This window comes from Salvelinus fontinalis, chromosome 24 (genome assembly GCF_029448725.1).
Source record: "Salvelinus fontinalis isolate EN_2023a chromosome 24, ASM2944872v1, whole genome shotgun sequence".
Lineage (NCBI taxonomy): Eukaryota > Metazoa > Chordata > Actinopteri > Salmoniformes > Salmonidae > Salvelinus > Salvelinus fontinalis.
Genome location: NC_074688.1, coordinates 5351079 through 5377541, shown reverse-complemented (window position 1 = coordinate 5377541; position 26463 = coordinate 5351079). Strand labels below are relative to the sequence as shown.

At 46.9% G+C, this 26463-nt stretch overlaps 1 protein-coding gene across 6 annotated transcripts in view; it reads left to right on the top strand.

Annotated features, from left to right (window-relative positions):
• kmt2a (lysine (K)-specific methyltransferase 2A) overlaps positions 1 to 23377 on the top strand; it is a 53628-nt gene extending 30251 nt beyond the window's left edge. For all 6 annotated transcript variants that reach the window (XM_055879477.1, XM_055879479.1, XM_055879476.1 and 3 more), the window contains 18 exons: positions 1081 to 1154; positions 6193 to 6395; positions 6589 to 6689; positions 6784 to 6921; positions 9470 to 9628; positions 9940 to 10057; positions 10524 to 10602; positions 10696 to 10856; positions 11070 to 11237; positions 11345 to 15956; positions 16089 to 16157; positions 16243 to 16421; positions 16646 to 16720; positions 16887 to 17061; positions 17588 to 17692; positions 17925 to 18008; positions 18205 to 18334; positions 18671 to 23377. In XM_055879477.1, coding sequence (XP_055735452.1) covers positions 1081 to 1154; positions 6193 to 6395; positions 6589 to 6689; positions 6784 to 6921; positions 9470 to 9628; positions 9940 to 10057; positions 10524 to 10602; positions 10696 to 10856; positions 11070 to 11237; positions 11345 to 15956; positions 16089 to 16157; positions 16243 to 16421; positions 16646 to 16720; positions 16887 to 17061; positions 17588 to 17692; positions 17925 to 18008; positions 18205 to 18334; positions 18671 to 18946 — 6906 coding nt within the window. In that variant the 3' untranslated portion in view covers positions 18947 to 23377. The remainder of the gene's footprint in view (positions 1 to 1080; positions 1155 to 6192; positions 6396 to 6588; positions 6690 to 6783; positions 6922 to 9469; positions 9629 to 9939; positions 10058 to 10523; positions 10603 to 10695; positions 10857 to 11069; positions 11238 to 11344; positions 15957 to 16088; positions 16158 to 16242; positions 16422 to 16645; positions 16721 to 16886; positions 17062 to 17587; positions 17693 to 17924; positions 18009 to 18204; positions 18335 to 18670) is intronic.
• The last annotated feature ends 3086 nt before the right edge of the window (positions 23378 to 26463 follow it).

The window sequence follows — 26463 nt, the reverse complement described above, 5'->3', positions numbered from 1 at the left end:
CCGCATGACGCCATACACCTGCTCTGCGGTTGTGAGGCCGGTTGGATGTACTGCCAAATTTTCTAAACAACGTTTGAGTCGGTAGAGAAACATTCCATTCCCTGGCAACGGCTCTGGTGGACATTCCTGCAGTTGGCATGCCGATTGCGCACTCCCTCAACTTGAGACATCTGTGGCATTGTGTTGTGACACAATTGCACATTTTAGAATGGCCTTTTTTATTGTCCCGAGCACAAGTTGTTCCTGTGTAATGATCATGCTCTTTAATCAGCTTCTTGATATGCCACACCTGTCAGGTAGATGGATTATCTTGGAAAATTAGATGCTCATTAACAGGGATATAAACAAATTTGTGCACAATTTGAGAGAATTAAGCTTTTTGTGCATATGGACTATTTCTGGGATCTTTTTAATTTCAGCTCATGAAACATGGGACCAACACTTTACATGTTCCATTTATATTTTCGTTCAGTACGCTAGTATTCACCCTGATTTGACTCCACTGGTAGACGGGCTGCTTCTCAAATGGTAGGGTAATACTTTTGACCAGGAGCAATGGGGCTCTCGTCAAAAGTAGTGCACTATTTAGGGCGTCCCAGACTGTACCTTTTTTTTAAGGGCCCAATGTATCTGTTTTTATCTCCATATTAAATCATATCTGTGTAACAATTTAAGTACCTTAATGTGTTTTTCAATTAAAATGGTAAAAAAAAAGAAACAGAAAAAGCTTCTTAGCAAAGGGCAATTTCTCAAGCAAGAATTTGGCTAGGAATGTCAGTGGTCTGAGTGGGGAAGGGAAAACTGAAAATGAGCTGTTATTGGCAGAGAGGTTTGGAACTCTTATTGGTCTATAAACTAATTTACCGCATGGCGACGTCACCATGGAAGGCCAAAACTCCATCCCACCAGGCTGACATGTCAGGTGGTCTTTTCAAACCGCTCTTACACTAAAAGGGCATTTTCATAATTTTCACAATATTACTACAACCTCATAGTGTAGAAATGTATATATAACACATGCAACTCAGGTTTTTGACTGCAGTGGGCCTTTAACGTCTATTTTCCCCGTCTCTGTTGCAGCAAATGGAGCGCGTATTCCCTTGGTTCAAAGTCAAGGAGTCCAGATTCTGGGAAACGCACAAATTCTCCCCCAAGTGAGTGTTAACAGCAACATATCAATGAGATTACACAAGAGACTAATAGATCGGTACACATGCTGCCTGTCACATTAATGATTCATATTGAAATGACAAACTGAATTATTGTTACAGTAGATTATGACTCAAGATATAGCTTATATCTTAAGTGAACTTAACTTTTCAATGTACTCTCTGATCCTCCCATGCGTTGTAGGCCTCTGTATCTGTGTAAACACTGACAGACCCGCTCGAGGAGCCAAGTCCCATCTGAATGTTTAGATCTCTTCTTGCCATAGATCATGAATTGTGCATGCTCCCGCTTCCATTGTGAGAAGGGGGGCCAGCCCGTGTCCCTTTTGACATAATGAGCTTTGAACACTCCTCTGTGGTCGCCCTGCGGTTTTAGCAGCGGCGATTATTAGTCCTGCCTTTCAACCCCATTTGTTGATTTAAATATTTAAAGTGCGTGTAGCAGCTATTTCTCAATGCCAGAAACGCATATAGTAACTTGGAACACCCCTAAGAGAACATTCTCAAATCAAAAACGTATCTTGATTTTTATAATACTGTAATATTGTTCTAGAAGTTTGGTTTGAGGTTTTCTCCAAATCAGCTCTAACTACGGAAAACAATCCGACAAAGCCCCGTGGTCAGCATTGCACAGTGAGGAATCAAAAAGCCATGCTCACCCTTCATATACGTAAATAATATAAAAATTATTTACGAAACAAGTTGTGGCTTAGTAGTATGGAGCTAGCTAGCAATTGCATAGGAAGTATTGCTGCACCCTACCACACAAAGCTTGGCCATCTTAAATAAAAATCAAGTGCCAGTGTGCCTCTATAGCAACGCAAATTAAACACTTTGGCAAAAGTGCGATACATTTGTAAGAATGAGGCGGGCAAATTGGGCGTCTACTCGTCAATCTGCGGGGCACAACGATGGAAGGGGGGCTTCAGCGAAGCATTGCTTTTGAAAGTGGATGCTGTCCCTACCAACAACGTGGCTTATAAAGTATTACAACAGCCAGCAGAGAGAGCATTATTCAAGGATTCACCGTGTAAGTGAAAGAGCTAGCTTATTACAACCAACTAATTCCAGCATGACTGCAAAAATGGAAGAGCCAAGTGGAAGGGGGAGAAAGTAAGGAACTTGTCTGTCAGCCCTGCATTAAAGACAAAAATTGGCTAAAGAAAATGGTGATAAATAAAGTGTACCAGTTTCATTTAAGGACCCCAAAATTGACAGCTGCTCCATACAGGTTGCAGAAGAGTTTAAGAGATTTTCGATGTACCGATTCCATGGCACATGGTTTATGAACTGATACACAAAACAATGCTGGATTATAAACTTAATTTTTCAATTTGAATTATTATACAAAATTCTTGCAGTAATGATAAATGGGATATAACCTTCCCAGATCTGCAGATTTTTCTGTGATGAGACTGAATCATTAGGTCATTTGTTTTGCTACTGTCTGTATGTAGCTTCTTTTTGGTCTCAGGTCCAGGAATGGCTGAAGAATTGCAATGTTTACCTGGAACTAACTGCAAATAGCACTGCTGGGTAATTAAGTCAGTCAATCGATGAATAATACTCTTATCAAAAATGTTGCTTTAATTTACAAAATGTAGAATCTATGAGAATAGAAAGGTTCAGAACTTTTGTGAAACAGCACAGTTGAAAAAAGGATGGGACTAAAATCGAACACAACTATTGTAAATGGTACTGCATCTGTGAAATGTATATAATATGTATAAGCTGGAAGTAGAAGCCTAAGTGTTGTTGTCCATTAGTTTACTCCAATTAGGCGAGGGATCAAATCGAATCAAATTGTATTTTACCTGCGTCGAATACAACAACCTAAGAATGAAATACTTACTTACAAGCCCTTAACCAACAATGCGGTTTTAAGAAAAATAAGTTCCGCTAGCGGAACCCCTCGCGGACAGCCAATGAAATAGCAGGGCGCCAAATACAAATCTCATAAATCCATTTTCTCAAACATACAAGCATTAGGCACCATTTTAAAGATTCAAATTCTCGTTAATCCAGCCACAGTGTCTGATTTTCAAAAATGCTTTACAGCGAAAGCTCCACAAACGATTGTTAGGTCACCACCAAGTCACAGAAAAACCGAGCCATTTTTCCCGCCAAAGAGAGGAGTCACAAAAAGCACAAATAGAGATAAAATTAATCACTAACTAATCATCACTAATCACTATCTTCATCAGATGACACTCATAGGACTTCATGTTACACAATACATATATTTATATCCAAAAATCTTATTTTACATTGGCGTGTTACGTTCAGTAGTTGCAAAACATGCAGTGATATTGCAGAGAGCCACATGAATTCACAGAAATATTCATAATAAATGTTGATGAAAATACAACTATTATACATGGAACTTTAGATACACTTCTCCTTAATGCAACCGCTGTGTCAGATTATGCTTTTTCCGTCTTTTTTTTTTTTTTTTTTTAAATCTGAGAACGGCGCTCAGAGCTCAAACCAGCCAGAGAAATATCCGCCATGTTGGGTAGTCAACATTATTCATAAATAGCATTATAAATATTCACTTACCTTTGAGGATCTTCATCAGAATGCACTACCAGGAATCGCAGTTCCACAATAAATGCTTGTTTTGTTTGATAATGTCCATCATTTATGTCCAATAGCTTCTTTTGTTAGGGCGTTTGGTAAACAAATCCAAAAGCGCGATCTGGTCCATTCGGACAAAACGTTCAAAAAGTTATATTACAGGTTGAAGAAACTTGTCAAACTAAGTATAGAATCAATCTTTAGGATGTTTTTATCGTAAAAGTTCAATAATGTTCCAACCGGAGAATTCCATTGTCTGTAGAAAACCAATGGAACGAGAGCTACCTCAAGTGAAAGCGCGTGACTGAGAACGAGGCTGTAGGCAGACCCCTTAGTCAAACAGCTCCCATCCAAACCCCCTTCACATGAGCAGCCGGAAACAACGTTCTAAAGACGGTTGACATCTAGTGGAAGCCTTAGGAAGTGAAAATTAACCCATATCCCACTGTGTATTCGATAGAGGGGAGTTCAAAAACTACAAACCTCAGATTTCCCACTTCCTGTTTGGATTCTTTCTCAGGTTTTTGCCTGCCATATGAGTTCTGTTATACTCAGACATCATTCAAACAGTTTTAGAAACCTCAGTGTTTTCTATCCAATACTAAAAATTATATGCATATATTAGCATCTGGGACTGAGGAGGCGGCAGTTCACTCTGGGCACGCTATTCATCCAAAAGTGAAAATGCTTCCCCCTATCCCAAACAAGTTAAGTAAAAAAGAGTAAAATAACAATAGTGAGGCTATATACAGGGGGTACCGGTACAGAGTCAATGTGCGCGGGCTCAGGTTAGTCGAGGTAATATGTAGGTAGCGAACCAGAGAGTAGCAGCAGTGGTAAAAGAGGGGGCAGGGGGACAATGCAAATAGTCCAGGTAGCCATTTGGTTAGCTGTTCAGGAGTCTTATGGCTTGCGGGTAGAAGTTAAGACTTGACGCTCCGGTACAGCTTGCCGTGCTGTAGCAGAGAGAACAGTCTTTGACTAAGGTGGCTGGAGTCTTTGACCATTTTTAGGGCCTTCCTCTGACACAGCCTGGTATAGAGGTCCTGGATGGCAGGAAGCTTGGCCCCAGTGATGTACTGGGCCTACGTATTACCCTCTGTAGTGCTTTGCGGTCAGAGTCCGAGCAGTTGCCATACCAGGTGGTGATGCAACCAGCCAGGATGCTCTCGATGGTGCAGTTGTAGAACCTTTTGAGGATCTGAGGACCCATGCCAAATCTTTTCAGTCTCCTGAGGGGGAATAGGCTTTGTCGTGCCCTCTTCACGACTGTCTTGGTGTGTTTGGACCATGATAGTTTGTTGGTCATGTGGACACTAAGGAACTTGAAGCTCTCAACCTGCTCCACTACAGCCCTGTCGATGGGAATTGGGGCGTGTCCGGTCCTCCTCCTCCTGTAGTCCACAATCATCTCCTTTGTCTTGATCACTTGGAGGTAGATGTTGCTATCCTGGCACCACACGGCCACGTTCTCTGACCTTCTCCCTATAGGCTGTTTCATCGTTCTCGGATCAGGCCTACCGCTGGTTTGTCGTCGGCAAACTGAATGATGGTGTTGCAATCATGCCTGGCCATGCTGTCATGGGCTAACGGAGTACAGGAGGACTGAGCAAACACCCCGGAGGGGCACCCGTGTTGAGGATCAGCGTGGCAGATGTTGTTGCCTACCCTTACCACCTGGGGGTGGCCCGTCAGGAATTCCAGGATCCAGTTGCAGAGGGAGGTGTTTAGTCCCAGGGTCCTTAGCTTAGTGAGGAGCTTTGAAGGCACTACGGTGTTGAACGCTGAGCTGTTGTCAATAAATAGCGTTCTCACAAGTGTTCCTTTTGTCCAGGTGGGAAAGGACAGTGTGGAGCGCTACTAAAGGCACTTCAACAAAGTACTGAGTGGAGGGTCTGAATATTTCAGTAATATTTAAGTGTTTTTTTTATGGGTTGTTGTGTGTAGACTGAAGGGAAAAAACTATTTTAATCAGTTTTAGAATAAGGCTGTAACTGAATGCTTACTGAATGCACTGTATATTAGTTACTAAACAGAACCAACTACATAAATATCTGATGGGGTCCATTATCTGCTACCGTGGCCTTTTTTGTGTTTTGGCTAATTAAAGTTGTAAACCCAATTTAGTGAGTCGTTCAGAAGGTTATAAGCGGTTAGATTATAATTTACATTTTGGATTGTCTGCGCTCTTGAAAATGTACCAAATGCACTGCTTTGAGGTATAACAGTTTGAGAATTATTGCAATCTGTGTTAGACCCTGTTCATATGTTGTTGCTGTACTTGGAACTACTGTGTTCACTGATCTAAATTGACATAGTTGGTGAAATCAATGCAGTGGAAAAACTTGCTTTCACCAATTCAATGTTAACACTTCAAGAGTGGAAGGATGTGTTTATAAAGGTTTCAAACCGGGTCTGAGTCTCTACCTGTCTGTTTCTCTTGCAGCAGTGGCCTCCTCCCCAACGCCGTGCTGCCCCCCTCCCTGGACCACAACTACGCCCAGTGGCAGGAGCGCGAGGAGATCGCCCGCGCCGGGCAGCCCCTCAGGAAGAAGATCATCCCGGCCCCTTGCCCCAAGACCCCCGGAGAGCCCTACTCCCCCCCTCCGCCCCGGCCTCTACTTCCCCAAACACCCCCTATGCTCCACGGTGAGTCTGCTCAACACAACTATAGGGCAACACCTAGGTACAAAAGTAGTGCACCTTTCCCTATATACTATATAGGGAATATGGTGCCATTTAGGTTACACACCTACACTAAGTATTTAATGGATACACTTTTTGATACTGTTTCAGTTGCAGGAAATGATGTGTTTGTGGCTTGCTTTCTTGTCTCTCTCAGACCTGAGCTGTGAAGACAGTCCTGAGCTGCTCCCACCCCCTGGCGTCAGCGACAACCGCCAGTGTGTGCTGTGTCTCAAGTACGGAGATGATAACACCAACGTAAGTCGAAGTTGTGCTTAACACCACCTTAGGAGTCGCGATTAGTCGTGGTACAGCTCTTGATCGTGCTCTTTGCGCTTGCGTCTGGTTCCAGGAGGGCGGCAGGCTGCTGTACATCGGGCAGAACGAGTGGACCCACGTGAACTGTGCCCTGTGGTCAGCCGAGGTGTTCGAGGATGATGATGGCTCTCTGAAAAACGTCCACATGGCCGTGATCCGAGGGAAACAGTTGGTAAGACTAATAAACCAAAATACCTATTTGTACGAGATGTACAGTGCTTTCGGAAAATATTCAGACCCCTTGGCTTTTTCCGTATTTCTTTTACTTTACAGCCTGCGAATCTACACACAATACCCCATAATGACAAAGCGAAAACAGGTTATTGGAGATTTTTGCTAAATTTATTATAAAATGAACTTATTTAGATAAGTATTCAGACCCTTTGCTATGAGACTCAATTGAGCTAAGGTGCATCCTGTTTGCACCAAGAAGGGACCAAGAACCCTATGGTCAGTCTGACAGAGTTCCTTTGTGGAGATGGGAGAACCTTCCAGAAGGACAACCATCTCTGTAGCACTCCACTAATCAGGCCTTTATGGTAGAGTGGCCAGACGGAAGCCACTCCTCAGTAAAAGGCACATGACAGCCCACTTGGAGTTTGCCAAAGGGCACCTAAAGGAATCTCAGACCATGAGAAACAAGATTCTCTGGTCTGATGAAACCAAGATTGAGCTCTTTGACCTGAATGCCAAGCGTCACGTCTGGAGGAAACCTGGCCCCATCCCTAAGGGTGACGCATGGTGGTGGCAGTATCGTGCTGTGGGGATCTTTTTCAGCAGCAGGGACTGGGAGACTAGTCAGGATCACAGCGACATGTAGAGATCCTTGATGAAGGATTTTGGGCTCCCGAGTAGCGCAGCGGTCTAAAAAACTGTAACTCTGTGCAAGAGGCATCACTATAGTACCTGGTTCGAATCCAGGCTGTATCACATCCGGCCGTGATTGGGAGTCCCATAGGGCGGCGCACAAATGGTCCAGTGTCGTCCGGGTTTGGATGGAGTAGGCAGTCATTGTATATAAGAATTTGTTCTTAACTGACTTGCCTAGTTTATTTAATAAAGGTTAAATAAAATAAAACATTTAAATGTTTAATGAAAACCTGCTCCAGAGCGCTCAGGACCTCAGACTGGGGCAAAGGTACACCTTCCAACAGGACAATGAGCCTAAGTACACAGCCAAGACAACGCAGGAGTAGCTTCGGTACATGTCTCTGAATGTCCTTGAGTGGCCCAGCCGGAGCCCGGACTTGAACCCGATCAAACATCTCTGGAGAGACCTGAAAATAGCTGTGCTTCAATGCTCACCATCCAACCTGACAGAGCTTGAGATGATCTGCAGATTAGAATGGTACTAACTCCCCAAATACAGGTGTGCCAAGCTTGTAGCCTCATACTCAAGAAGACTCGAGGCTGGAATCGCTGCCAAAGGTGCTTCAACAAAGTACTGAGTAAGGGTCTTAATACTTTTGTAAATGTGATATTTCTAAACCTATTTTTTCTTTGTCGTAATGGGGGTGTTGTGTGTAGATTGGGGGGGAAACATTTTTTTAAATACATTTTAGAATATCGCTTTATCGTACATTTTGGGGGGGGGAAGTCAAGGGGTCTGAATACTTTGCGAAAGCAATGTTTATTCTTAGTAAATGGAGATTCTTACTTTTGTATGTATAGTGTATATTAATTTAGTACACCCCTTCAAATTTGTGGATTCGGCTGTTTCAGCCATGTGTTGCTGACAGGTGTGTAAAATTGAAAGCAAAGCCATGCAATCTCCATAGACAAACATTGGCTGTAGAATGGCCTTACTGAAGAGCTCAGTGACTTTCAACGTGGCACCGTCATAGGATGCCACCTTTCATCAGTTCGTCAGTTGGAGCAGTGGAAATGCGTTCTCTGGAGTGATGAATCGTGCTTCACCATCTGACAGTCCAACGCACAAATCTGGGTTTGGCGGATGCCAGGAGAACGCAACCTTCCCAATGCATAGTGCCAACTGTAAAGTTTGGTGGAGGAATGGTTCATGGTTAGGCCCCTTAGGTCCGGTGAAGGGAGATCTTAACGCTACAGCATACAATGATATTGTAGACGATTCTGTGCTTCCAACTTTTGGGAAGGCCCTTTTCCTGTTTCAACATGACAATGCCCCTGTGCACCAAGCGAGGTCCATACAGAAATGGTTTGTTGAGATCGGTCTGGGAGAACATGACTGGGCTGCACAGAGCCCTGAACTCAACCACATCAAGCACTTTTTGGGATGAATTGGAACACCGGCTGCGAGCCATGCCTAATCGCCCAACATCAGTGCCCGACCTCACTATTGCTCTTGTGGCTAAATGGAAGCAAGTCCCCGCAGCAATGTTCCAACATTTAGTGGGAAACCTTCCCAGAAGAGTGGAGGCTGGTATAGCAGTGAAGGGGGGACCAACTCCATATTAATGCCCATGATTTTGGAATAAGAGGTTTGACAAGCAGGTGTCCACATACTTTTGGTCATGTAGTGTGTGTTTCACTTGAAAAGGCATGTTGCCATTACTTGATTCTGTGCATCATTTGCATTGTCTTCTATTATGCATGCTCTTGATAGTAAATATACGAAAGTGTCTTTCTTTAAAAAAAAAAAAACATATTTATTATTACTCAAATGACCTTGAGTCGGTGTTGTTGAGTATCTATCTATGTCTAATGGCAGTGTCCTGTGATGTTTGTTTTCCTCCCGGCAGCGCTGCGAGAACTGCCAACGTCCCGGCGCAACAGTGGGCTGCTGCTTGACCTCCTGCACCAGAAACTACCACTTCATGTGCGCCCGGCAGCGCCACTGTGTCTTCCTGGAGGACAAGAAGGTCTACTGCCAGCGCCACCGGGACCTCATCAAAGGAGAGGTGAGACGCAAAGCAGAACTCCTTCCTTATCTTCTCCAGCCCCACCTCCCTTACCCACCTGCAGCATCACACACAAAGAAACATCTAGAACATACCAAAACTTTACAGATAAAAATGTTGATTCAATGTCTTTTAAAAAAAAAAAAATTTTTTTCAAGCTCTGGCTTACTGGTAAAAGGTAAAAACAACATGCATGCAATTAGCCCGTATCTATCGAAATCATACTGCAGCATGGGTCAAACTGAGGTCATGGTGAGGAGAAGGGCGCACTTGTAGGTACTTTGTTTGAAATGCATGACTTCCTTGCCCAGGTGGTGTCCGAGTCTGGCTTCGAGGTCACGCGGAGGATCCTGGTGGACCTGGAGGGGATCAGCCTGCGGAGGAAGTTCCTGACCGGTCTTCAGCCGGAGAACATCCACATGATGATAGGTGTGTGTGTTTATATTATCCCCCCTCCACAGCCATATACAGAGACCTCTATGGACTAGTCCCAAACGGCACCCTATTTCCTATTTATGGCATTACTTTTGAAAAGGACCCATATGGCTCTGGTCAAAAGTAGTGTACTATATAGAGGATAGGGTGCCGTTTGGGATACACCCTACATATGGCTCTGCTTACTCTGTAACCTCTCCCTGGGAACCCCAGTCGTTATCTGATCATATTTGATCTATTCCAGAGCTATGCAGCACGCCTGATTTTATCAAATGGTCAACTGATCATCAAGTCCTTGAATTAGGTGAATAAGCTGTGCTATTTCAGGGCTTTCCCAAAGTAGTAAAACGGCCAGGGGCGTCTGCGGAGTTTTGAGACACTAGCTGGCCCAACAAACATGTTTCTGAATGGCCTCCTTGGATTGGGGGTTCTACCTTTTTTGTTTTTTGTTTCATCGCAGGCTCCATGACCATCGATTGCCTTGGAATACTGACCGAGCTTTCGGATTGCGAGCGCAAACTCTTCCCCGTCGGCTACCAGTAAGTACACACAGTGCCGCGGCTGTCCTTTTTTAATGTGAAGCGGTCAGTGCAACAGAAGACTGATCAATTTGCTGGTTTCTGTCGCCACAGGTGTTCCAGGGTGTACTGGAGCACTCTAGACGCCCGGAAGCGGTGTGTCTACACCTGCAGGATCCTGGTGTGTCGTCCCACCGTGGTGGAGCCGGACCTAAAGAGTGCTCTTCCAGAGGAGAACCGCACCATCTCCCACAGCCCTTTTACGCCCATCTTAGGTGTGTGTGTGAGCCAGAATGCTACATTATTCATTGCGGCACTGCATTTGGTCGAGTTCGTAGCCGGCGTGTAAACGCATTCACTACGTTTATTTTATCACGTGCACAGGGTACCGCAGGCGCAAACGGTACAGTGAAAATGCTTACTTGCGAGCTCTTCCTCCAAAATGCAGCATTCTGAAGAATTGATTGCGTTAAACCTTTCGTTGACAGATAAAGCCCTGTCTCCGGTGCCCGGCCCTTTTGACTCTCTGAAGCCCTCCAACCGCCTGTCTCTGCTGCCCTCCAGCCCCAATCCTCCTAAAGTTTACACACGGAACAGGCACCCAAGCTACCCCCCGTGCCAGCGCTCCCCTGGCTCCAGACCACTTCCATCCCCAGGTATCTTCCAACTTTACCCCCATTTACCTCCAACTGTCAGTGTAAACTCCCATTCACACGTGGAGACATGCAGTATGGTGAAATGTGTTTATGTCCATGTTTTGCAGGCGGATCCTTTCAGTCGGCCCATGAGATTGTGACGGTAGGGGACCCGCTTCTGAGTTCCGGCCTAAGGAGCATCGGCTCCCGGCGCCACAGCACCTCTTCCCTCTCCCCCCAGCCCAGACAGAAGGTAGTCTCCCCTCCACAGGCCGGGGTGGCTGCCGCCATGAACCAATTAGCCCTGGTCTCTTCTTCCACCCCACCCCCTGTGGTCTCCTCTTCCTCTGCCTCCAGAGACCTGGGTCTAAGGGATACGGGGAAGCCGCCCGCCAGCGGAGTCCGAACGCAGAGCCGCGAGACTAGCTCACTCAGCCCTGGAGGTCAACACAGACACCACCACAGCATCTCTGAGATGAAGACAGACGGTGGGAAAGAAAGTGCGCCTGGCAAGCAGGCTGTGGGAGAGAACCCCAAACTTTCTCCAATGGCCCCAGGGATGGCAGGAGCGAGCCAGGCCTCCCCACCACCAGGTACATGTGTCCTGACAGGGCACCAAAGGGCCAGCAACAGCAAATCCCAGGCGGAGAAGGGGAAGCAGGGCGGGAAGGTCCCAGACCTGTCGGCTGGCGTCACGCTCCTCTCCCGCCACTGTGTCACCACGACCCTGTCCAAGGACAGAGGTGGTGGTGGTAGTAGTAGCAACCCGGCCAAGGAGGGAAGTGTGACCTTGGCGCAAGCCTCTAAAGATTCTGGGAAATTGGGGTCTCCCCAGCCCCTGTTCCACAAAAGCGTTGGGAGGAAGTCCCAAGACTATCTGTCGGGGCCAGCCCCTGCCGCCGCCATGAAGCCCCTGTGGTCTTCGGGGGCTGAGGATGATTTCATCAAACGGAGCTCCCAAGCCACCCCGGCTGTTCCCTCCAGCTACCCGGCCGCCACCACCAAAGACAAGCACTCCAAAGTCCGAACAATCGACAGCCGAGAGGCATCTAAAGAGAGGGAGAAGACCCCTCAGAACAGCAACAAGAACCCCACGCTCAACAACAACAATTCTAAAGACACTGTTGGAACCACTAACTCTCCAACCCCGACCTCTCAGAACTGCAACAGCAAGGCTGCAACCCTCAGCAACAACACCAAAGCCATTGGCAAGAAGGAGGTGGAAAAGCTGGAGAATCAGGGAAGAGGATCTTCAAAGAGCAGGGAGAGATTCTCCAGTCCTGAGAAGAACAGCTCCAGCCTAGAGGCCATCAAGCAGCCCAGGTTAGCCTCGGAGAGAAGCATGAGGGCTTCACAGGTTCAAGCAAGAGTAACAGCCAACGAAGTCGCGGCTGCTCGAGACAAAAAGCGGGCTATAGTCAAGGCGTCCCTGACGCCGCTGAAGACCGACCCGAACGGGACTAACACCGTGAGCACTTCCTCTGACTCCTGCACCACTACTTCCATCTGTCCAGTGGGCCTGGAGGGACCCCCCCACCGCAGGTCTTCCTGCTCCGTGCTCTTCTCCCCGTCGGCCTGCTCGGAGAGCTCAGAGTCGACCAGCCCGCCACTGCACCCGGAGGACCGCGAGGAGAAGCGCCTCCTGGCTCACTGCACCAAGGACGAGGGGACCAGCGACAGGGATGACCACGCCTTGCTGGAGGAGGAAGGCGGCGACGGGGACAAACGCCACGAGGACGACAGTGACTGCTCGGGCTCGGCCAAGCGACGTTACCCAAGGCGCAGCGCCAGGGCCCGCTCCAACATGTTCTTCGGCCTGACTCCTTTCTACGGGGTGCGCTCCTATGGAGAGGAGGATATCCCTTTCTACAGCAGCAGCGGGGACGGGCCTGGGAAGAGGAAGGCCGGGGGCAGTAGGCGCTCGGCCGAAGGCCAAGTGGACGGGGCAGACGATAGGAGTAACTCCTCCTCAGGGGACAGCGGAGAAGAAGAGGAAGGGGGATTCAGCCAGTGTTCCAACAAGGATCCATACTATTACAACTTCACCCGCACCATCATCAACCCCGGCCCTGTGATGCCCTCAATCGAGGGGATTGACCAGTGCCTGGGGAGGGGCTCTCAGCTGCAGCGCTTCCTGAAGGATGATGAGGAGGAGGAGAGGGTCGTTGCTGCTGTGGATGGAGTTCCCACCCGGAGCCTCCTGAGCCACCAGCAGATTGGCCAGCTGGACGGCATTGATGACAGCTCAGAGAGTGACGCCAGCGCGAGCACCACCAACACCACCACCACGGCCACCGCAGCGTCCTCTTCCCACAAGAGCACAGGAAAGAGGAAGGGCAGAGAGAGGCACATGGAGAAGCTGGAGCACGACTCTGGGAAGGAGGCGGACAACAGCAGCGGAGGGGGTGGGAGCAGCGGTAGCAGTAGCAACAACAGCCGAGAAGGCAGAAAGAGCCAGAAGGACAGCTCTCTCCCTCTGGGTGGGGTGAAGTCGTCCCAGAGACAGGACCCTCTGGAGGCCCAGCTCTCACTTAGCACTGACCTGCTCAAGTCGGACTCGGACAACAACAACAGTGACGACTGCGGCAACATCCTGCCGTCGGACATCATGGAGTTTGTCCTCAACACGCCCTCCATGCAGGCCCTCGGGCAGCAGCCTGAGGCCTCCTCCTCCGAGCTCCTCTCCCTGGACGAGGGCTATGGGGTGGGCGTCAACCGCCGCAAAGACATCCTCTTCGAGGACTTCCCTCGGCCGCTGGCCAGTGCTGAGCCCGCGGAGAGTGGGGTGAGCACGTCCATCTCGGTCGAAGAGCCATATGGTCTGCCTCTGGAGCTGCCCTCTGACCTCTCTGTCCTGACCACTCGCAGCCCCACGGTCAACAACCAGAACCATGGCGGCCTCATCTCAGAGGGCTCAGAACGCACCATACTGTCCCTGGCAGCCTCTGACGATGCCATCGCAGAGAAAGGAGGTGAGGACAAGCAGCAGAGAGGGGCCGGTGTGTCCCCTGAGAGCCAGCAGGAAGGAAGTGGAGGTAGCCGAGAATCTCAGGTAAGAGAAGGCCACATGACCCCGGAGCAGTTTGAGCATATCACTAGTTCCTCCCTGGGCCAGGTGGTCGAAGCAGATAACCAGGATCTGACCAGGAGCTCTGGGACCCCAGTCCTACCCAGCTCCCCCACTCTGCCTCTTCAGGGACAGAAGTACATCACTGCTGCATCTTCAGTCAGCCCCGGACCCTCCCAGGTGGCCAGCATGGCCGTCCAGACCACCTCTCATTTAAAACCAGGCCCGGAAAAACTCATAGTGGTCAACCAGCATCTGCAGCCCCTCTACGTCCTACAGACTCTCCCCAATGGTGTCACTCAGAAGATCCAGATCAGGCCATCGGTCAGCGCAACAGGAGTGATGGATACCATGACTCTAACCACAGGGCTCACCACCGGGATAACCACCTCCCAGCCCATCTTTCCTGCTGGGGGTAAAGTGTTGGGCACCATGTCCCATCACCCTCAGATCCATACTTTCACCGGCACCACCCAGGCGGGCTTCCAGCCTGGCATTCCCAGCACCCCCTCCGGCCTCCTGATCGGGGTGCCCTCCCACGAGCCCCAGATCCTGGTGACCGAGGCCGGACGGAGGCACGACCTGGCCCCCAATGTGACCATCGTGTCCAGCGCTGCCTCCATCTCCACGTCCTCGGCAGTGCTCGCGTCTGGACACGGCAAGAAGCGACCCATTTCCCGTCTCCAGCCGCGGAAGACCAAGAAACTAGCCCGCTCCAGGAGCCAGCCCACCCTGGCCCCGTCTGAGGTGAGACCCAACATGACTCTGATCAACCTGTCCTCGCCACAGATAGCCCAGTCCGGACTGGTCGAGCTGGGCACCCTGACCACGGCCGCCACCACTTCTCACCGCAATGTCCCCAACATTATCAAGAGACCCAAATCGGGAGTCATGTACTTTGAGCCCATCCAGCAGAGGAGGCCTCTTCCCAGTGGGCAGCCTGGCATCCTGGGCCACGACTCTTCCACCCACCTGCTGCCCTGCACTATCTCGGGGCTCAAACCCAACCAGTCAGCAGTGCTGAACATGGTGTCCATGGCTCAGCCCAGCGGGCCCGGAGGCCTCATTGCACCAGGCTCTGTCTCTCTCAGCACCCCGGTGCTCAGCTCCTCTGAAATCAAGGGACCCATCAGCAGCCTCCTCTTCAAAGCCACCCCGCACAACCTGGGCCTTCCGGAGCAACAGATGCTCCTCCAGTCTGGAGCACCTTTGATGTCTCAGCTGTGCAGCCCTGCCCAGACCTCCATCGCCAGCAGCATCTGCGTGATTCCCTCCCATCAGACCATCAGCATGTCCGTCAGCCAACAGGTGGACCCGGAAAGCGGCACTTTCCAGCGGCAGCAACACCCGCCAAATGCTAGTGGACATCCTGTGGCTCTGGCCCCCAGCCCGGTCTCACAAGACTCCGGCAAGGGACATCCGGTTGGAGTGTTCTCCCAGAGTTCCCGCTCTCAAAGCTCAAGCGCCATGCCTATATCCAGGCCCTCATCAGAGCAGAAACAAGAGCTGAAGTGTAGCTCTGCAGCAACGGCATTTACGGGCTCTGGGAAAGGGAAGCAGAAAGCCAAGCGGACGAGGCAGAGTCCAGACAAGGCCAGCGGGAAGAAACACAAGGGTTGGCAGACAGAGCCTCCTCGGGAGACGCAGGGAGACCGGGCACCTTCCACTCCTGGGTAAGATTCTCACATAAAAGATAACTCATGAAATAATCAACTAGGACTATACTGAGTTCGCTAAACGTGTGTTATGATACTATGGTTTCCACCTGCAACATATCCATATTTGAATTCCCTCTACCACTGCAGCTCTAGAGAGCCAGTCTCTCCCGAGTCCATGGACACAGGCAAGCCCAGAGACAGGGGCACCTGCAAAAGGTAAGTAATGCAAGCTTGCCACCCATTTCCATTTTTCTATACTATTAATATGTCCAATGGGTAATGTTTCTCCTGCTCTAACCAGTAAAACCAGTGAGTTCCCTGAGGAGAAAGGCGAGACCACCGCTGGCTCTCTACTGGTGGCCACCCCTGACCAGGAGGGTTGCCGCAGGGACTCTTCTGTGGACAGCAAGCCCAAGAAGGGACTCATCTTTGAGATCTGCAGCGACGATGGCTTCCAGATCCGCTGCGAGAGTATCGAAGGTATCCGAAGCCCTGACCATATCCTCTTGCTCTGTTTCCGTGCAGCATGGTTATGACGCTCAATGGTAGAAAATAGCTCTAAAGTTATTGAAGTGAATGTGTAACAGTCAAGGTCTCTTATTTCCAAATCCTCGTACAGATTAAGAACTAAATGTGTACTTTAATACTAACACTGTTATGAGATGCTAAGCTGGCCTGTCTTGTCTTCTCCCTCTGACCCACAGAGGCCTGGAAATCCCTGACAGATAAAGTCCAGGAGGCCCGCTCCAACGCCAGACTCAAAGAGCTCTCCTTTGAAGGTAAAGTACCACTTATCAGATTTTATTTGCTTGTGCCGGTTCATTTCTTTTGAAGAATGAAACGGTCACTTATCACAAACTTTTTTTTCTCCCTCTGTACCCCTCGACTCCTTCCTTTGTTCTCTCTCTATCATTCTTTCTCTCAATCTTATTTTTTTCCTCTCAGGAGTGAACGGTCTGCGGATGCTGGGGGTCCTCCACGATGCTGTGGTGTTCCTGCTGGAGCAGCTGTATGGTTCCAGGCACTGTCGCAGCTACCGCTTCCGCTTCCACAAGCCCGAGGAGGCCGACAAGCCCCCGATCAACCCCCACGGCTCGGCCCGCGCCGAGCTCCACCACAGGTACAGCCCTCTTCCAACACTTAAAGGCAAATGTACCGTCTTTTCTTCTATGTATTATTATAACGAGGTCCCTTCTCCTGCCTTGACCAGCGTCCATGTGCATCCTGCCGTCATCCTTTCCTTAAAGTCATCACTTGAGTCATGACTGGACAGGTGAAGACCATGTGGCGCAGACCTTGCGTTCACCTGATGAATCATGTCTAATCATTGATTAGTTCAGGAAGGATGCACTTCTAAAGTTTTATTTTTTATGTAGCTGGACCCAGGTCTCTCTTAGTTTTCGTTTGATTGTTGAAGAAATTCAGATCTATGCATTCTACTTCAGCAATTAATATGTAGTGAGCCGTTTGTACGCTGGCTCTCTTTAACGGATGTTTTGGAGCGGATAACTGCGCATCTTCCTTAACAGATCTCAAGTCACTATTTGGGAGAGGGTTAAGAGAGGGTTAAAGAGAGTCTGTGTCATTGAGTTGTGTTTTCTTGCGCCATCTGACCTGTGTGTCTGCTCCGTCTGCCTTCGCCGCAGGAGGTCTGTGTTTGATATGTTCAACTTCCTGGCCTCCAAGCACCGCCAGCCTCCCGAGTACAACCCCCACGAGGAGGACGAGGAGGTGCAGCTCAAGTCTGCTCGGTGAGTCACGCCGCCCTGTTACACAATTCCTGTTTTTCGTTTATTTTTTACTTCAGAAAATCACGATGGACTATTTCTTCATTGTCCGTGTCATCGTTACAATGGACTTGTAGTCTGTCGTCTTGGTTTTCTGTTCACGTCCCTGTATCCACCTGTTGGAGCCTCACGGTGGTAGTAGACCATCCTTCCTTCGTTGGAACTCGTAACACACTCTGCTACTGTTGTTTTTCAGCCGGGCCACCAGCATGGACCTCCCCATGCCCATGAGGTTCCGACACCTGAAGAAAACGTCCAAGGAGGCGGTGGGAGTGTTCAGGTTAGGAAGACGCTGGCTACGTGACGTTTTTTTTTTTACGTGATACAAATCCAAATTCAGTGGTTTTAACGAGAAGAGGAACTACTACCGCAGCTTTGCTGTAGCTACGTCCTTGTTCCATAGAGTGGGGTTTAAAAGCGGGAAAGCCTTTGTTGAACCAGTTGTCACTGAGCCCCTGTGTGTCCTCCCCTCACAGGTCAGCCATACACGGCCGAGGTTTGTTCTGCAAGAGGAGCATCGACGCGGGGGAGATGGTGATCGAGTACTCGGGCAACGTCATCCGCTCTGTCCTCACCGACAAACGGGAGAAGTACTACGACGGCAAGGTGAGAAGAGAAGCCAGGCGTCAATGGGGCACAGTCCTCTGTGCTCATTCGCTTTGAGTCTGAACAAGGGTCACTTTCGTTAGGCAAACTTTCTGTAACGTAGCAGATAGAAATGCCACGAAAAGAACTTCCGTGAGTCCTTATTCTACTTGTCAGAGAGAGACGTTCTGCATAGTAAAGGTATTTCTATCTGAATGTTCTATAATGTTGGGCCCTGCTGAATGTGGTTTTCATGTGTCAACAGCATTAACCAGTCAGGATCTTTTAGTCATTTGATAATGCAATCCTCAGCCAATGGCGTCTCACTCTCTTCTCCTCCTGTCCCTCCCTCTGCAGGGCGTTGGCTGTTACATGTTCCGCATCGACGACTACGAAGTGGTGGACGCCACCGTGCACGGAAACGCCGCCCGCTTCATCAACCACTCGTGCGAGCCCAATTGCTACTCGCGTGTCATCAACGTGGACGGGCAGAAGCACATCGTCATATTTGCCACGCGCAAGATCTACCGCAGCGAGGAGCTCACCTACGACTACAAATTCCCCATCGAGGAACCGGGCAATAAGCTTCCATGCAACTGTGGAACCAAGAAGTGCCGCAAGTTCCTCAACTAGCCCCCCACTCTGCCGTGCGATGGTAGTGGCGTTAGCGGGCTTTCTCCCACTCTGCCGAATCAGTCGCCTCGACTAGCGTGGCGCCATCCATGCAATGCCAGGTCTTAGTGATGCTTCCAGTACTGCCCTCCCTTTTTGCTGTACGGCTTGTGCAGAAAGAGGCGCGTTACAGACCGGGTTAAGTTCGAGACGAGCTCTGTTTTTGAAAGAGAACAAATTATTATTGTGCCTCTGGTTGTTTTTGTTTACTTTTCAGACTCTGCGAAGTCAAAGGAAATGGTAACTGTGTAAGATTAGCAATTTTCAACGTTTTCTGTCTCTGAATGATTCAAAAAGATTTTAAATTGCCCTTTTTGTTCTGAGTTTTAACATCACCTCACATTATTTTTCTAGAGATGATATCTCAATTCTGTGTGAGCATAGAATCCATTGATTATGTGCACACAGAAAAAAGAAAAAAGAATTGCCACCTTGTAAGAGTTCCATTTTACACACCAAAGTGCAATTTGTGGAAGGGAATTTTCTCTGCATTTTAGAAATAGAACGAGGACTTATTAGAACTGATCAGAGGGCGCTTTTCTCTTGGCCTCATCTGTTTATACACATCTGCCTGTCGGAATGTGCGTCCTGTGCAGCCTTCGGAGTAGCCGCAATAACATAAAGCTTTGCTTGGGCTGCTTCGCTGTGTATTCAAAGACACTGTAAATAGTTCTTATGCCTGTCCAGAGCAACAAGTCGCAAGATGTGTTAGGAAGAGAAACACTAGAGGGAGCCGGGGTCGAAACGACAGAGGGAAAGAAAGAAGCCTGTAGATTTATTTATTTTAAATGTGTATATTATTGTTAAGCGCGACTGTACTTGTACAGAGTCATTGTCAGACACGTAGTCGGGTGGCGGTCATTACATTGTCGTGGCCGTGACTAGCAAGCTAGACTGAGATTCTGGTGGACTGACAGTTGAGGGACTGACTTATTTCGTTTTTTTTTTTTGCTGTAGTAAATGTTATTGTTGGTTTTGTGTAGGAAAAATGATAGACTGAGCCATCTATTTGTATCGCAGGTATGCACTCGTTATGTCTTTATTCGAAATTTGGTTAGAACAGAGTCCGGAATTACAGCGATGAGAACCAAACGTCATCCCCCTAAATCTGATTTCCCCTTAAGCCCATTTGAAGTTTGAAATGATGGCCTATTTCATGAATTACTGTTGCAAAGGAATTGTTTTTTTTATTTTATTTTCGAATCGGGTCATTTGAAGTCTTGTCTCTTCTGGCCCTTTTTTGTTATGGGCAGAAAAATATCATGCTTGCTTTGAGAATGTAAATAATATATATATTTTTCTATACAAACGACTAAAAAGCACTCACTAGTGAATAGCACTTAATGTTATAAATAGTATTTATATTTTTAAGAAATCGTATTTATTTTATTGCCATTTTTGTAGGAAATAGAGGTTTACAAACACTAATGCTTGGTCTCTACATTTTTATTGAGCTGCCTTTTTTTCAAAGCTGTTTTTTCGTTGCCGTTTTAATTTTATTTGTAGCCTGAATGTTTCTTTTTGGATTCCAAAGACTGAAGCTGTCGCTCCCCGCTGAGCCCAGTCCACCAGTAGCTCTATTTGTCAATCAAGGACATTTCCATTGACTGCATGTTAGCAGCATGGCATTATTTTATGCCCTTGATGGAGTCTGTTAGTGCTCATCTTTTGGAATAGCTGTCTGATATCTCCTTTTTTCCAGCCTTAATTCCACACACCACGCGGAGGTGCCATTCAGACCTGGGCCGTCTCACCGTGCGCAATTCGTTCACGTTCATCTTTTTTCAAAAAAATTGTCTCTACAAATTTCAACGTCTCCCTTTTGGGATCAAACGCGCTCCAAAATCGGCTAACTGTAAGGACATAACACGGCTTAACGCCCATAGCCACATCAGCGCTCCAAGATTCCCCAAATGGAAGTGTTGCCTTCATGTTAATACTGTCAATGTTTTGTCGTGTTTCTACTCGACTCCCTCGTGAAGTCCGGCGTTTGTTTCGTGGCGTTTTACATGAGACGGGCTACACATGGAAAGCTTTTTAGAAGCTCGGTAGAAGCTGATGACGTTAGGAAAGGTTAGAAGAGGCTAACCGTTACCATTGGCCACAATTCAACCTCTGTTAAGAGTTCATCAACTCGATCTCTTGCTTTGCATTTGTTGTAACTGAGCACGCTTCGTTTGGCGAACTCTGTGACTTGTAACAGTAGTAGATTGACAGAAGTAGTCCCGGTTTTGGTGAGAATTGGGACATTGGGTACAGAAAGTGGATAGGTTGATGACAGGCATATATTTCCTCGAACGAAGCTCACCAAATTGCTGCTTTGTGCAACTCTGGCTCCAGTTGTCCTGTAGCGAGCCACTTCAGGCCAGTGACCTTTTTGTTATGTTTTTGGTTTGTCATCCGTTTTTCCTCGTAGTCTGTTGACTTTATATCTTGTAAGGCCGTCGCAGAATCTCTCCAACCCTTACCCTGCCCAGGCTGTGAAGTGAAACCATAACTTTGCCAACACATTGCACTTGTGACAGGCACTGACTTAACATGGGAAATGACTTTCTACTCATTGTAAACAAAATGGGTTCCTAATGTTTTTAAAAAACCACAAGCACAGGTACTGTTTGTAAGCTCCCTTAGGAATTGTGGCCCCCAGGAAAGTGCACTTCTGCTCGACCTTCTCCCAAGTGTGTAAGGGACGTTCAGAGTGCAGGGACCACTCTGGAGGCCAATAGTGAACACTCCTCCACCTTGCAGCCTGGGTTTTGCCAGCTAATTCAGGGATACAGTTTTGGTTCAGCTCTCGCTGTCCTCCCATCCTGGCTAGCCTTAGGGTGAGGCACAGGGTCATGCTGAATTTTGCTGCTAGGTCTTTAATGAATGTATATACAAAAACTAAATTGTGGTGATTTCTGGTATCAACCACGGTTTGTTTTTGAGTTAAAAAGAACCCACAAAAAGACTGGGAAGATGAGCTCACAGGACAGTTTGTTTGTTTGTTTCATTTCAGGGGGGAAAAGATTGAGGGACGGCATTCTAGTTTAACGTCAAAAGGTCACACTGAATAAACGAAGACTTCAAAGATAGCTTTGGTAATCCTTTTACTAATCCCAAAGGCTCCGTCTCTGACTCCTCTACAGATCCATAGCAGTAAAGTGTGATGTTTCAGTACTTGGTGAACAACAACCCATTAGTCAAGTGTTTTTAAATGGCAGATAGATTCCGTTGTTTCTTGGACTTCATAATACCATGCCACACCAGTGGCCCTCTTCCTTCACTTGTAATTATGCTATATATACATAAAAACATATACAGAAATAGTAACATGTACTTCAGTATCTATACAATATACGGAATGAACAGACAAACTTAGTTACAGTAGCAAACAGCAGGTTTATAATGGTTAATAGCAATGTTCAATGTACTCTATAATGGTTTTGTGTTACAGTATCAGTTTAGAATAACTAACGTACATCATCTTCTGTATATTGATGTCCAATACCAGTTTCCCTGTGCCTGTGTATGCTCCATTGGCAGGAGCATTGCAGTTTCTTTCTTTCATTTTTTTTTCTCCTTCCCGAAAAGAAACAGTATTTATGTAATAAGATGTATAACGTGGTTGTGAACTTCTTGAAGTCAGCCATTTTGTTTTAGTGTTTGGTTGTTGTCGTGAATGTTTTTATTCTTTGTAAATTCTTAACAGGGATTTTAGACTGCTTACTTGATGGTGGTATAATTGAGTTGAGTTTGTGGAGACCAGGAAAAAAAACGAATCCCACCAAAATGTTATTTTACAGTCTTCCATGTCTCCCTTACCACCCCTCTCTCTTTGGAAGCTTTGGTTGTACTTATGTATTGTTTTATAGAACGTGATGATGATGATGCGTTTTTATTTATTTATTTTGTGTATTGGAACATCCATGAATTTACAGGTCACGGTAGTTGCCGGAACCTGCTTGAAAGAAGTTGGGAAAAATACTTAACTGTATTTGTAATTTTATAATTGTTCCTTGTGTATAGAACGTATCAGCCTGAGATGGGACGTGGCGTCAATGTGAGTTGGCGGTAGGACTTGGAAACGGTTAAACGGCTCTTCTTATGCCTTGAATATACCTTTGTCTTATTAACACTTCCTCCTGAACTCCATGAGAATAATGATGATGATGATGATAATAATATTTTTCCCTATTAGTTGTACATCAGTGTTCTCTCATCTGTCACAGAAATGAAGGAAAGTTAAACCACAATAGTAAACCACAAACTACTTAAGGTTGAATGTATAATTAGGAAACACAATTGTACATAACTGTAAAAAGAAAAGTTTCTAATCATGTTTATTTTCTATGCACTTTTTTTATTTAAGTGATAGTTTAAATAATAAACATGTCTCGTTTACTCTTTCTTAAGGCTCCGTCTCCGTTTCTGTAACTTGTTCTTTGTCAACCTAGAGCATAGTCCACATATTGGTATGTTTTAATGATAATATGCAGGGCTAGGTTTCCCGATAGCGATGCAACGTAGGCTTACAAATGTTTTTAACCGTGCATTGTTCCTACAACGGGCGAAGATGTAACATGCGTTTTCCAAAACACCACGCAGAAAGCGCGTTCGCTAAGTGTTGTTTGGAGCATGTAGATACTGATGGGATCGAAAGAAAGGCAGTGCTGCTCTCTGATCAGATTTCGCCATTCAAATCTGAACGTTAACGTTGTAATTATTTTACAAGACTGATGACGGATCGGCTCCTAGAGAGATCACCTTATGATTACAACTATTGAGGCGGCTTATTCGAATGCTTACTCTGAGCCACTAAATCGCATTCATTTGGCACATTGCGCACTTTACACATGATGAGAGAAATTCTGGCAAAATATAGACCGAGTACCCTACAAATTACTAAATTGACTGAACATGAAGTTGATTTCTATCTTCGAAATGCACTGTGCAAAACAATAACACCTTCCTAACATTGAGTTTCCCCACCACCTTTTGCCTTCAGAAAATCCTCAATTTGTCAGGGTATAGATTACAAACTGTCAATCGTTCCACAGGGATGCTGGCCCATGTTGACTAATGCTTCCCACAGTTGTCAAATTGGCTGGATGTCCTTTGGGTGATGGAACGTTCTTGATACACACGGGAAACTGTTGAGCGTGAAAAACCCAGCAGCGTTGCAGTTCTTGACACAAACCGGTGCACCTGGCACCTACTGCCATACCCCGTTCAAAGGCAGTTAAATATTTTGTCTTGCCATTCACCCTCAATGGTGCGCACACAATTCCGTTCTCAAGGCTTAAAAATCTATCTCCCCTTCATCTACACTGATTGAAGTGGATTTTACAAGTGAGAATAAGGGATCGTAGCTTTTACCTAGATTCACCAGGTCACTGTCATGGAAAGAACAGGTGTTCATAATGTTTTGTGTGCTCAGTGCCTATAGGACCATTTTTTTTTTTAAACATCTTTTTAACCTTCGCTTGTTCAGTTGCAAAGACAATGGCAACTGTATTTGTAGTCAACTTCGTTCTGAAGTTATCGGTCACAGATTGGCAGATAGAATAGAGCTGTTTATGTTTAGCGGAGATCTTCTGTGTATAAAGTGACGCGATAGGGAAAGAACACATCTAACCCACTTAGCCGTTTTACGAGGCAGTCGGTAAATATCGAGAGTTTAAGTGCACTTTTAGTAACTATGGTTTTTGGAAACAGCTCGGAGATCAAGCAATGCTCCCACAACGGTTCTAATGATGCATTTAGCCTTAAGATACGTTTGGGCAACCGTGGCCAGATCTGTGTCACTCCTTGTTCAGTTCTCAATTTCTATGTTTATGAACCCCATAGTACCCTATTGTAAAAAGTGTATCCCACTGATATAAAGTGTGACGTATTAAGTTTATCTAGTTTGCCAACTCAACTTGATTTCCTCAGTTCACATAACCTATTTTGAAGGCAGCAGGGTAACCCAAACTATAACAAAGCCAAAATGAATTTGTCAATTCGGAATACAAATCTAGGTCATAAATACTTCCATTGTAATGCAAGTTCCAAATGTGTAGCAGCAGATAACCATATTTGGTCAACTGAGAAGCAGTTTGTGTTAGAAATAATAGGCAGTGTTTTGGGTGGCAGGTGGCACCTCAGATAAATTCCTGCTAGCAGCTCTCTTATTGAGCAGATCACATTTCACTAGATATTCTTTTCCCAGACCTGGGATTCCTCAGATCAGCTAACCAGATCACCCCACTGATACTAGCGTGCCTCTACCTTTAAAGCTTAATTCACATTCTCATTGCTTTTCCAGTCAACTCCTCAGATGGAGCGAGAGAGCTGGAGGAAAGAAATGGAGAGAGAGAGTTAAGGAGAGTGTGGATGCAGAGATGAAGAAAGACTAAAAGTTCTCAATGGACTGCTGGAGAAAATCCAGGAGGGGGAGAAGATCGAAATACAAGAGTTGTTGGAGGAAATTAAGAGGGAATGGGAGGCAATGCAGAGAAGGACAAACAGAGGGTGAGGAAGGAGGACAATGAAGTGGAGAAGAAGCGAGAGGAGGTCGTTATGAAAGACAAGGGTCTGGATAGACAGAAAGAGAAACTGGAGAAAAGTTGGAGTCGGACAGGGAGAAAGAGAAGTTGAAGAGGAATAAAATAGTGATAAGGTTGACTGTGGATGAGAGATGGAGGAAAATGACAAGAACATGAGAAATTATTAAAAAGAAAGAAAAGGAGATGGTCAGAATGAAAACCGATGTGGAAGAGAAGGCAAAGGTGGAGGTGAAGAAAGGAGTTGGAGGGATAGAAGATGAGGCAAAAGAGAGGGAGAAAAGAAGAGAGAACAAAGTGGAGATACGGAGTAGTTTGAGAAATGGAATGACGAGGTGGAGTGTGTGAAGCTGGATATGGAGGAGAAGATGTAAGTAGAGAGGGTGAGGATAAGAAAGAGAACAAATTGGAGAACTTCACTGGACTATATGCAAACTGGAAACCATACATCCTGCGGTTGCATTTATTGTAGCTGGGGATTTTAACAAAGCAAATTTGAGAACAAGTGTACCTAAATTCTTCCAGCATATTGTTTGCGCTACGCGCATGCGCAAAACCCTCGACCACTGCTACTCTAACTTCCATGATGCATACAAAGCCCTCCCCGCCCTCCCAAATCCGACCATGACGCCATCTTGTTCCTTCCGTCTTATAGGCAAAAACTCAAACAGGATGTACCAGTGACGAGAACCATTCAACGCTGGTCCGACCAATTGGAAGCCACGCTTTAAGATTGTTTTGAAAGGGCCTCCCGGGTGGCGCAGTGGTCTAGGGCACTGCATCGCAGTGCTAACTGCGCCACCAGAGTCTCTGGGTTCGCGCCCAGGCTCTGTCGCAGCCGGCCTCGACCGGGAGGTCCGTGGGGCGACGCACAATTGGCATAGCGTCGTCCGGGGTAGGGAGGGTTTGGCCGGTAGGGATATCCTTGTCTCATCGCGCTCCAGCGAC